This window comes from Pan troglodytes, chromosome 4 (genome assembly GCF_028858775.2).
Source record: "Pan troglodytes isolate AG18354 chromosome 4, NHGRI_mPanTro3-v2.0_pri, whole genome shotgun sequence".
Classification (NCBI taxonomy): domain Eukaryota; kingdom Metazoa; phylum Chordata; class Mammalia; order Primates; family Hominidae; genus Pan; species Pan troglodytes.
Genome location: NC_072402.2, coordinates 140,027,182 through 140,039,891, shown reverse-complemented (window position 1 = coordinate 140,039,891; position 12,710 = coordinate 140,027,182). Strand labels below are relative to the sequence as shown.

Below are 12,710 nucleotides of genomic sequence, written 5' to 3'. Positions count from 1 at the left end.
TTCACAATGTTTGGAGTTCTCCAGATCTTCACACAAATGGAGCATAAACATCTCTGAAATTTTCAGCCTTTTTTTTTTTTTTTTTTTTTTAGGGCGGGTGTCAGGAGAACTAGGAGAGGCAGGGCTGCAGTTAAAGATTTCTCTTTCTCTCTCCCTCTCTGTCTCCCAGAAGGGTGGGAAAGAACTAGTGGAGATGTCCAGTGTGAAATCACATTTCCTCTTTCCCATCTCTTGGGAGGGTTCTCACGTGCTGCCAGGCTCCAGCAAATCCTAATGTGGTGAACAGCACACACACTTACCAACCACGCCGTGTGGCCAGTACGGGTGTAGGGTGGGGATTTTAGAAGCAGATTTCTGAAATCTTCATGGACAAATATTGGTCAGTTACAGTGAGCAGACTTTAAAGGCATCTGTTGGTTATCAGGAGTCACTCCCTTTCGGTGGAGTGTAAATGCCCTCTTGCCCTTAGCCCTCCTGCCCAGCCCCATGACCTTTTCCAGATCACCCTCTGAAATGGCCTCATCTCACTGAAGCTTTAGTTGGGGGCTGGTGGGAGGAGACAGAACACATAGTAGGGCAGAGGCTGTGGACAGGTGGACATTTGGAGCTTACAGATGTCGTTTTCATTTATATGTATGTATATTTTTTTGAGACGGAGTCTTGCTCTGTGACCCAGGCTGGAGTGCAGTTGCGCGATCTTGGCTCACTGCAACCTCCGCCTCCCAGGTTCAAATGATGCTCCTGCCTCAGCCTCCCGAGTAGCTGGAATTACAGGTGTGCGCCACCACACCCAGCTAATTTTTGTATTTTTAGTAGAGACAGGGTTTCACCATGTTGGCTAGGCTGGTCTCGAACTCCTAAGCTCATGATCCGCCGGCCTCTGCCTCCCCTGGGATTACAGGCGTGAGCCACCGCGCCCGGCCTCACATGTCATTTTTATCTGCATCCTCCCAGAATTGGCGGAGAGATGTGGCTCTTTGGAAATCTGTCCTGCCCAGTTCGCACCCACCCATGACCCCAGCCCCAACTTTGGTAAACCAAAGGTTTGGCTGACTTTCGTGAATAATAAATGAAAGCAGCCTTTCAGTGCCAAATTTGAAAAATCAGTGATATAAAAGTTAAGAGAGGAATAAAACCCATTAATACTTACAGAAGTGACCCTTGAGCTGTGTTGCTCTGGGATTTAATACTTTGGGACCATATGTGGGGATTCCAGTTTACAGGGCTGAATGTCTCGTGGTTTGACATCTTCTAGCTCCAAGATTTGTGCCCCCACAGTGTGTTTTTCTGTCCTTGGGCTATCCTGTTGATGAGGGCCTGGGTGTTGGCGCAAAGGAGGCCTAGGAAGGAGCCCTCCCTCTTTATTCAGAAAAGTCCAGTGTTTCTTGGAGAATCATAGTGTTCCATTTGGTTCTAAATCCACAGTGTTTGTCATCTGGCCTCTACTTAGGTGGCAGTTCCCTTGTGATGACAACCTGGCTAAGGATTCTCGCCCAGGCCTCTGAATTTGGAGACAAAGTTGAAAATTTGGGGTTTTGAATGTAGACATGACAGAGTTTTTAAGGAAGGGAAATGGCTAGAGTGGAGAAGGTTCTATCTCAGGGCCGACCTTATCTCCCTGAAAGGAGAAAGCAGTGACTCATTAGAATATGTTTTTGCTCTTTCAAAAGAGCCAGGGGAAGGTGAACAACTTTCAGAAAGCTGTATTGTCCCTTCCAGACCAAGCCAGGGGCCAGAACAGAGCAGATGTGTGACTAGGCAAACCTGCTAAGCATGGCCTTAGTTTCCCCATCTGCACAGTAGAGAAAATAAACTCTTCCCCAAGGGGACAGAGGCCAGCAGAGCTGCTAGTGAGCGGCCAGGACTAGGGCCATGCTCATTGTTATTATTGGGCTCCTAGGAGGAGGGCCTAGTTTTAAGGGTGCCCCTTTCCTGCACAGGAGGTGTGGGGTGTTGCATGATGTAAGAGGGAGGGTATTCTTGGCTCTCGGGGTCTGGGGCCACCCTGCAGATCCGGACAGCTGACAAGGCTGGGGAATGTATCCGGGACATGTGGCTGGGCTTAAGAGGCTCCACAGTTCAGCTGTGATCATGATTGTTCTTTCCAAGGACAGGCCCCAGTCAGTGAAGGAAGCAAGGGCACAGGGGAGGGAGCACAGATGTGCTGGATCTGGCGGAGAAGGGAAGGGGCCCTTCGGGGCAGGTGGCCACTTGCAGAAGAGTGGTTTCCCTTGTCAGTAGTCTTTTTTCTGGTTGGGGGAAGGGGAAGTCATTTCCTGCTCCTGTCCCAGGAGTAAGCTAAAATCTATTATTGTAAGTTCATTTCTTGGTCGAGGGTAAGAAGACAAATAATAAGATCTTAGTGTCTGTGGGAGGAAGCCCTGCCCTAGGAGTCTAGGGTTCTGGTCCCACCCAGACCTGGACTTGGCCAGTAGTTCCCAAACTATGCCAGTGGTTAACAGGCTCCTTCTGACTCCTTCTTTACTGACTCTTGGCTTCTAATCCTTCTTTATGGGAATCCGAGCAGATAATTAAGGCGGTAATACAGTGAAGCAGAAACTCGAAGCTGATTAAATAGCCCAAAGTCCAGCAAGATTCCCACCCTTCCGTGTGCTGGGGCTTTGGAGCTCAGCTGATTGGCTGTGAAAGAGAGAAGAGAAGAGGGTTGGGAACCGGTAACGTGGTGGGATGAAGTGATGAAAAACAACCGTTTTTTTTTTTTGTGATCTCTGACAGATTGTGGCCAGAGGTGAGCTTCTTAGTGCTGGTGCTGGGGGTAGGGAGGTGGGGGAAGGAAGAAGGATTCATAGACAAATCCAGCTGCCCAAATGCTTTATTCTTCCACTGGGGCCATTCTCAGCAGAGATTGTCTTTCTTTGCAGGGTATAGGGAGGGGCAAGTCCTCTGCTTCCCTCAGCATCCCTCCCCCTCTTTTTAAAGTCCTTTTAAAGCAATAAGTCATTATTTGGTTGTAGCTTAATTAGCTAAACTGGAATAGTGTCACAAAGAACCAAGCAATAGTGGTGGGCAGGCTCTCTGGCAGCCTAGAGACCTTTAGTCTGAGTTGTTTAAAGGGTTAAACAACCTTCACTGAAAGAACCCACTGAGACTGAATGGGGCAGTGCTTAAACTACTCATTCATTCACAGCCTCTTGCCAGTTTGTCATTAGCTGACCTGTAGCTTTCAAAGTACAACTGTCAGGTTTTCCCAATATTTCCCAACTCACCTCCCTAGGGTAAGTCAAGGGGAGGGTGTGGGTGGGTGGGATTAGGCATCCTGCTCAATTGTGCGGACATTTAACATGCCTCTTGATTCTTTTCAGCCAGCCTGTATTGAGCGGTTTGCAGCCTGATGCTCAGCCCCCTCCCCACAGGTACAAATGCAGTGAGTGTCAGACTGGCTGGTTCTGGGCTCCCAGACCCGCCAAGCAGCAAATACAGTGTTGCGCGTGTTCTGGGGATTTTGATATCCTGCTGATTCAGTATTCTAGGACTCTCTGTGCCCTGGCTCCCTCCCTTCCTCACAGACCTGGGCCAGGGAGCCCCATCAATGAAGGTACCCTAGGGACCCTTAAGTTCAACTTGATAGGTGGGGAGGAGTAGATAGGTGGGGAGGAGTAGAGATTCCTTTCCACCCCAGGGTTTCCTTTTGGGGACTGGTTTGTAATAAACTCCTACAAGTGAAATCCATTCAACTATAAGAAAACTAAAAATGAAACCACTTTTAAGACGGGGGATGGCATGTAACACTGAACTGGAGTGAAGAGCACTTGAACTCTGAGCCTTCCTTGAATGAGAGAGATTACAAACCCCCACAGCCTTCACTCTCCACATTGAAAATTCCCCTCCCTGGGGTTCAGGCTGATGTAAGCCCCATCTGGCTTTCCTTCCCTGTTGGTTGCATTGCAGAGCCCCAGGATGTTCTAATGATGTTCCGTGAGGGCTGGAGGAGTCCATGGTTGTGAAAGTGATGGCACTTTCATGCCTTTCCATAAATTCCCAGAGGTTATGGAGGGCTTTTGCAAGTCATTGTAAGTCAGGGCTGAGAGATTAATATTTCAGCCTCTGAAGCCTCTGCTGTCTTGGTTCAAATCCTGCTCTGGTCACTTGCTAGCTCTATGACCCTTTGTGTTTCCATTTCCTCCTCTGTAAAATGGGTTCTCTCTTGAAGTATGGTGAGGATTAAATGACTTGATTTATGGTGAGAAAATAAATCACTGAGGGCTTAGCACGGAGCCTGGCACCACGAAATGTTTCGTAAATATTAGCCGCTTCCATAATTATTATTTATTATTATTAGAAGGTTGAGTGGAGTTAAAAGTCCCTTCCCTCTTGCCAGTTCGTAAGAGTACCACCTAAACTTGATAGAGGTGCTTCTTTGGCTAAGTTGAGTGCTGGGTTTGTTTCTCTGTCCAGTGTCTTCCAAATTGGCCATCAGTCTCTTCCAAACTGCTTAAATGAGGCAAAACCTCCTCTCTCTTATTTATATTATAAATCTCTTACTACCTTGCAGGGGAAGCAGGGAGCACATATTAAATTGCACTTAATATTGTCAGCATTGCTCAGAGTGGAGGGTGGGTGTTTCTCAGTGAGTAGAGATTGATCTACCAAATCAACTGAGAGTTGTTTTTTCTTTTTCTTTCTTTCTTTTTTTTTTTTCTTGAGACGCAGTCTTGCTCTGTCACTCAGGCTAGAGTGCAGTGGTGCGATATTGGCTCACAGCAACCTCCGCCTCCTGGGTTCAAGTGACTCTCCTGCCTCAGCCTCCCAAGTAACTGGGATTACAGGCACCTGCCACCATGCCTGGCTAATTTTTGTATTTTTAGTAGAGATGGGGGTTTCATCCTGTTGGTCAGGCTGGTCTTGAACTCCTGACCTCAAGTGATCTGCCTACCTTGGCCTCCCAAAAGGCTGAGATTACAGGCATGAGCCACTGCGCCAGGCCTTCTTTCTTTTCTTCTTTCTTTTTTCTTTTCTTTTTTTTTTTTTTTTTGAGACATCATTTAGCTGTGCTGAGGGGTTCTTAAATAGGCAGCTCAGAAAATTGTTTTCCTTTGTCAGCCAAATAAATTCAGCAGAGGCTCTTGGAGGGTCCCTGCTGGTGAGGGGTGAGGCCAGCAGTGGAACTCTGATTTGGTTTTTGCTGAGCTGGTGGTTGAAAGGAATCCTACTACATCGGGGTTATAATAGGGAAGATACATTTTAGAATATGCCCAGTGGAGCCATCGGATGCTGCATCGTCCCCAGAGAGCCAAGTCATCGTGGGCCAAGCTCCCATCCCCATGTCTGGCCTCAACTGCAGGCCCAGATGTTGACAGCTGCCTCTGGAGGGTTATGGGAGCCTGTGAATGCCAACATCCCCATTGCCTGCAGCGGCTGCTCCCATCCTGGCTTCCTGGTGGGACTTTTCCATGAATTGGGGAATCTGCTTTCTGATTCCAAGGCCTATTAAAATTTCTGAGCATTGCCCATTTCTTTTGCTTTATCTGTAGGACATGGGCTGTTTTTAAAGAACCTCACAAATGAAAAAAAAAAAAAGTGAATCTGCTTAAGGAAAGGGAGTCTTTTACTTTCTTCCACAGCATGACCAGACCCAATCCTGGTCCTGAGAGACAAAACCCAACTATATGGGGCAATAGAAGCTTCAAACTGCTGCCTACATTGTGTTGGCAGGACCCTGAATATTCCTGACATGGGTTTCTGGAACAAGGGACTCATGTTATCATTGTCCGGGGGTGAGGGTTCTGGCTGGTGCTGGAGAATCTTATCCGTGGCATTTTTAATTCTTAGGCCAAGTCACACCCTTTCCTCCAGGCAGCATCCTCAGTGTTGGACCTTGGGCTCCTAACCCTGGCCTCTTGCCCCAAACTCATTTATTCTAGAAGCAAGGCTTTGGAACACCTATTGAGAATAAGTGGGCAGGCTGAGGTAGCATTCCCTGGAATTCCTACGTTGTCATCAGCCTGATCCTTGGAAAAACTCCTCTCCATAGATGCTTACTTGCATTCCCTCTCTCCAGCCCTGACCACAGGATCTCCACGGGAGGCTGCTTTGGCAAGTGGCTACTCTTTGGTGGCAGACCTGCCAGACACTTAAGGTAAACTCTGCCACAAGGAAATCGCCAATTCAAAGGTGATGCTATGGTTTCATCCGAAGAGAACATGGGGGCAGGCACTGCCACTAGGTAGGCTTTCTCCAAGACAGGAAAAACAAGGCGTGTAAAGAAATACCAGCATCCTTTTAAGTAGGCAGGGCCATGGGAGCAAAGCCAATAGTTGATGCCCTGCGTGAATGGGAAATATCAGTTGACTGAGCATTGAACCTCGCAGAAAAGACTGGATGCTTTTTTGATTTAGCAGTGTAAGTGATATACATACTGGAGCCCCGTGGATAGCCCCCTTTTTATCCCCTTCATAAACTTTTATCTAGAGCTAGCTTTTTATTTTAGACAGGTTCTAGATAAACCTAACAGCAGAGGGGCAGGATCAGCTCTCCTAATTAGAACATCGTTAGCATCTTGATGCAAATTTAGTAAATGCAAAAGCATTTACTAAAACCCCACCCCATAATACATTAATGCAATGGCCTTTTTTTGGTTTTGTTTTAAAGACTTATCTTTCTCTTTTACCCTCCCTCCCCATTCCCTGGGGTTCTTAAGATTGGGGTGGAATCTTCCCAGAGTGTAATCTTTCCCTTGGATTCCAAATTGTATCCCCTTGAGCAGAGGTCTTGGCCTTCTGCTGCTATTTCTTTAAATTGATCTCCAGCAGAATTCCAAATGTAAAGGTCAGCAGGCAAGGAAATGGCACTTCTAATAGAAAACAATGTGCACTTTCTAAATTTGAACCAAGCAGTTTCCGCTCTTTGATTTAAGTGACTTCCTGGGGTTCCGTGTCAGGCACTGCAGTTGAATCTCTGGCTGGATTCCAACTTAAAATTGCACTCTCTCGGTGAAATTAGAAACTGATCCAGGGTTGGCTTAGCTATTCTAGTAAATAGCATTTAGGCTGAATGTTCAGCTCAGCACTTGGAAATGGGTGATGTGAGTGCCCCTCGAGAGGATTTCCCATCCAAGTTGTCAGAAGCTCACATACCCAGGGATTATTAGCCACTGCAGGTTGCTGCTCTTAAGAAGTGGTAGTAATAAGTTAATATCCTGGATGTGCACGCATCAGATACAGCCCTTCTCTTGTGAATATCTGAAATAAAGGGCTTGTTTATCCAGCTGATAAACTCCATGGGAGCACCCAGAGCTGTCTGTTGAGTTCACCACATTGTCCCCAGTGCCTGGCACAGTGCTTGGCAGGCAGTGCTTGTAAGTGCTCAGGAGATCTAAACTTATTCCCTGGGGTAGCGATAAATTGTTGCTGGGTGCCAGGTAATATGCTAGGTAATAGATAGTATTTTCTCATTTAATCCTTGCAAGAGCCCATTTTACAGATGACAAAACCAAAATTTAAGGCATAGAGATGAAAGAACTCATTCATAGCAATATTGCTAGACCAAAGTGAGAATCAAATTTGAGTGTTGTTCCAGAGCCTGTGTTTACATCCACTGAGCTATGTGTCTTAAATAAGGAGCATGTTTCACAGTGACTAAGAGAATGAACTCAGGCTGCCCAGGTTTGAGTCCTGCTACTGATAGTTTTGGATAGTTTTGTGTGACTTTGGACAAATTAATTTGAACATGTCTTTTCTCTAAATAGAAAAGGGGGATAATAGTAGTTACGTTTTAGGCTTATCATGAAGTCAATGACTTAATGCATATGGTGCTTAGGAGAGCACCTCCATCTTAAGTGCTCAGTAGTATTATTTCCACCACTGACTTCTTGTCATTATTAATCATCTTAAGCTTGGGGAGTCACTGGAAAGTCCACAGAGGGCTTTTAGTTCCTATGTCAATTGGGCGGCTCCCAAGGACCTGATGGGGGGTGAGGTATTGGCAGGCCACATACTGATGCCTGGAATCCATTCTCTTTTCCTTTTCCCCACCCCACCCCCAGGGCCCCTAGAAGCCTGTTTCTCCGTACAGTCCAGGACCTCCAGCCCCATGGAGCCCCCGATCCCACAGAGCGCCCCCTTGACTCCCAACTCAGTCATGGTCCAGCCCCTTCTTGACAGCCGGATGCCCCACAGCCGGCTCCAGCACCCACTCACCATCCTACCCATTGACCAGATGAAGACCAGCCACGTGGAGAATGACTACATAGACAACCCTGGCCTGGCCCCGACCACCGGCCCAAAGCGGACCCGGGGCGGGGCCCCAGAGCTGGCCCCGACGCCCGCCCGCTGTGACCAGGATGTCACCCACCATTGGATCTCCTTCAGCGGGCGCCCCAGCTCTGTGAGCAGCAGCAGCAGCACATCCTCTGACCAACGGCTCTTAGATCACATGGCACCACCACCCGTGGCCGACCAGGCCTCACCGAGGGCTGTGCGCATCCAACCCAAGGTGGTCCACTGCCAGCCGCTGGACCTCAAGGGCCCGGCGGTCCCACCCGAGCTGGACAAGCACTTCTTGCTGTGCGAGGCCTGTGGGAAGTGTAAATGCAAGGAGTGTGCATCCCCCCGGACGTTGCCTTCCTGCTGGGTCTGCAACCAGGAGTGCCTGTGCTCAGCCCAGACCCTGGTCAACTATGGCACGTGCATGTGTTTGGTGCAGGGCATCTTCTACCACTGCACGAATGAGGACGATGAGGGCTCCTGCGCTGACCACCCCTGCTCCTGCTCCCGCTCCAACTGCTGCGCCCGCTGGTCCTTCATGGGTGCTCTCTCCGTGGTGCTGCCCTGCCTGCTCTGCTACCTGCCTGCCACCGGCTGCGTGAAGCTGGCCCAGCGTGGCTACGACCGTCTGCGCCGCCCTGGTTGCCGCTGCAAGCACACGAACAGCGTCATCTGCAAAGCAGCCAGCGGGGATGCCAAGACCAGCAGGCCCGACAAGCCTTTCTGACAGTTTGTGTCGAAGCCCCAGTGCTCTGCCTGGAAACCTGGTTCTCTTCTGACATCTAAGAAGACTGCAGCAAGGTCAGAGGTTTTAGCCTCCTGAGGCTGACCTTGCTAGTCTGCCCACTCCCTACCCCCAGCTTCGGAAAATACAGAGACCACCACCACGTACCCTGTATTCCCCAAGATGATGAAGAAGCACTTTGGGGCTTCTTTTTCAGGGTCCTGAAACTTTGTGTCAAACAGACAATGCAGGGGCAGGGTGTGGTTTGGGGGGAAATTTTTCTTTTTCAGAAGACAGAACACAGATGTGGACACATATCCGGAAACTGCAGCTGCTTGAATGCCTTCCCAGCCCCTCCTTCTCCCTCCCTCCCTCCGCCCCCCGCCTTCCTCTTTTCCATTGTCTTTGGCTCTCACAGGAGCTAGCTGCCTGGGAGGAATTGTTAACTGAGTACCAGGGTACCTTTAAAGAAGACCCTTGGAGTCTTCTATACCTTCTTCTCCTCCCCCATCTCACTCCACCCCACTTTGTCCCTGATGTCTTGGGGAAGGTGTAGAACACCCTAGCAGTTCCTATTGTATATACTTGGGAGCCACTGAGAACAGAGGACGGCCAGTGAGTCCAAGCCTCGTTCCTCCTCCTGCCTCCCCGGAGCCACAGGATGGATTTAGGAGCCACTGCTCAGTGCACTTCTCCCTTCCAACTGCATCAACTAACTCTCGGGGGTGTTCTGCTCACCACACCGTCCTTCGGTTCTTACTGAGTCACAGACTCGCCTGCCCACTACGTGTCCTGGGTTCTCTCTACTCAGATCCCTTCCAGAAACTTTATATGGGTAGAGGAAGCCAGGGCGGCAAATGCGAGACCAAATATCATTTTGCCAATGAGTCTGAGGCTGTGGTCTCTGGATCCAGTCATTATGTTTTTATAGAATAATTAAACCGGATGCTAACGGTGTTTTAAAAAATAATAATAAAACAACTTGTTTCCTTTTGGCCACCCCCAGGAAGGGCTGATTTCAAAATCTGGGGGCGAGCAACCTCAAGGAACACAATTTCCCTCCCTATCAACAAGAAGATTTTAACAGCAAAGAAGAGAGGCAGCACCTCCCATTGGCAGAATGACCGCTGAGCCAGGCTGGGTTTGGGTTTCTTCTCTTCTGATTCTGCTGCTCACTGTCATAGCCTTTTGTGTATAGTGATGTGTCTGTATCTTTAATGTAAATAGAGAGATGATGAAAAAAAGAGTCTATTTTAGTGTTAGGAAGCCCCAGCAGGGGAGTCGGAAGAGCTTGGAAGAGCTGGGGAGAGGGTAGGGGAAAGGTTTTTCCAGGGGCCACTGGGTTTGAGCCCTGCTTTTGTGCACAGCCACGCCACCCTCTCCTGACAGCCCTCAAAGACGTAGCAACTCTTTCTCTCAAGGTGCTAAAGGACTCAGAAGGTGCAGCACGTCCAGTGGGTAGGTACTTGTTGCATGCAAAAGCTGTAGTGTATCTGGTCCTTCCTCCCCAGCTGTTGTGTGGGGTTCTTGCTTTGTGTGGTATTTTGTTTTCCCCTCTAACGAGAGGGCATGGCCTGAGTCAGAAGAGCTACCCCAGGTGAAACTGGAAGTGCATGAGGCAGAGCGTCCGTAGCATTTCCAGTTTGTTCTGTATAGGAACAGAGGTGCCTCCGGGAAGGAGGCAGCGAGGTAGGTAGCTATGATAGGCAGGCACCTAATGCTTCTCAAGGACTTATTTTTTCCTTCTTGAAGACTAGTAGTAACATCTTATGATTTAGAGTAAGTTAATTGTAACCATAGGTATTTATTGATTGGAGGAAGGGAGGGTCATATTTTCGGCTTTATTTATGTAACATTTGCTAGCTTGTAAAAGGCGAATGTGAAATATTGCATCTGCATTTTCCAAGGCTGATTCGTGTAGCTACCCTTGCCACAGTTGTGACGGATGTATGGAATTTCTTGAACATTTCAGAGGGAGTGGTAGAAAAAAAAACACATTCAGCCAACCACTTATATGAATTGAATGTATCAGAAGTGTACTGAAGGGACTGGAGATGGTCTTCCTCAGATGAGGGGGCCCCAAAATTGATAGTGCACATCTGCACGCTTTCTGCGAGGCCTCAGAACTTTTCCCAGGGCCCCTCCCTCAAATTGTCTCCATGGGAAACTTGACCCAGTGGCAAGTTGCACTTTGGTAATCTTGGTGGTCTACACACCCGTTCTGTGGAGAGTCGATTTACATAAGCTGTGTATACACACACACACACACACACACACACCCCTACCCCACATTGACTGTCTACCGACAAAGACCCTATTTCCTGGCAAACGGCCTCCTGAACCCTGACTTTTTGTGTACATACTTGTAAACACGGATTTTTCTGGGTTTTGGTTTGCTTTTTCCTTTTTTCCCCCTGCCCCTGTTCTAGCTTGTTCTTCTTGGTTTGCTTTCAACCTGCTTGATGGATGTCTGCAGAGTGCTCTCTAAGAGTCCACCTCAGTGCCTCGTGTGCTCAGTGGTCATGGGAAGGAGCGAAGGAACCATCCTTGGTTCTCCCAGCTTGGTTGTGTAGCAATCCCTCAGCATTGTTTTTCTCAGCTTCTTGGCAAAAATTAAAAAAAAAAAACAACAACAAAAAACAGAAGGATAAACTGGCTTGCCTGTGGACCCTCCCCCGCTCTGGGGCCAGTCGAGAGCCACTGAGGGACCCAGCACTCAGAGACACAACACACATGTGTAGCTGCTTCTGGCTGAGTGTGTTTCCTGTCACCAATGGCCTGTTTGGCTGGACGATGCCTCGGCTTGACCTTTTTTGAAAAGTGCTGGTTAGTTCCCGCCCCTGGTAAACCTGGGGTAGGTGGGGGTTCTGTCTTAACTCGAGGGGCACCTGGGATCCAGGACGCTTCTAGGGGGCTCTGGCTGCCCGTGTTAATGAAGGACAGCGCTTCTGCGAGCACCCTGGGAACTGGGTCTTGGGTAGCAAAGCCCTCCCAGAGAAAAGATGGGCACAACTAAGGCTTTCCTGAGCAGGAAGGGGGTGAAGACCAATCCCTTCCTTTGGTCCTTTGGTACGCACCCCCTCAGAGCTGAGATGGAAGACATGGCTAGTTCTTTTCAGCCTTGTGGAGCCTGTCAGTCGCCATCATACCTCGAGTGAGGCCCAGCTAGATAATGACTTGTCCAAGATGGCACACGTGGAAAGTTGATCTGCACCAGAAGCCGGATGACTGTCACTTTGAAGCATCCTGTTCTCCTTGTGTGCTGTCCCAGGAAGTGTCTGGCGGGCGTGGGCAGCACAGCTCTACACTGTACAATTCACTAGGGCATCCTGCGAGCCTCACTAGCCTTCTGGTTCATGCCTTTGACAAGCATTTTTGTGCCCCCTCTGCTTACTGTGACAGTCGATGATGAATCTTGCGTTGCCATTTTCTGCTGTGGGTAACTGCGTGCAGTGTCTTGCCTTGCTTTCTCTTCTCACTGTCCCACAACTTGGTTTCATGTTACAAACAGAAAAGCTCGAGGCTCCCACCCCGCCACATCCCAACTTCATTTCCCCCTCACTGTAGCCCATTTCCACCCCACCACAAAGTTGCCACAGAAGGTTTTCTTTGTATAGAATATTTATTTTGAAGCTCTATTTTAATAGTATTTATTTTAGAAAGTCTACTATTGTAAGAGTTCTTCTGTTTGTGAAGAAAAAAACAAGTTAAAAACTGAATGTACTGATTTAGAAAATATATATAAATATATATTGTTAAATATA

At 48.5% G+C, this 12,710-nt stretch overlaps 1 protein-coding gene across 6 annotated transcripts in view; it reads left to right on the top strand.

Moving 5' to 3' along the window:
* Nucleotides 1–12,710, top strand: part of SPRY4 (sprouty RTK signaling antagonist 4) — a 16,356-nt gene extending 3,646 nt beyond the window's left edge. For 2 of the 6 annotated variants that reach the window (XM_527058.8, XM_009449861.5), the window contains 2 exons: nucleotides 3,324–3,374; nucleotides 8,003–12,710. In XM_527058.8, the coding sequence (XP_527058.5) occupies nucleotides 3,353–3,374; nucleotides 8,003–8,949 (969 nt within the window). In that variant the 5' untranslated portion in view covers nucleotides 3,324–3,352 and the 3' untranslated portion in view covers nucleotides 8,950–12,710. Of the gene's footprint in view, nucleotides 1–3,323; nucleotides 3,386–6,019; nucleotides 6,098–8,002 lie in introns of all 6 variants that reach the window. The other 4 variants (XM_001153185.6, XM_009449863.5, XM_009449862.5 and 1 more) reach the window with 3 other exon arrangements.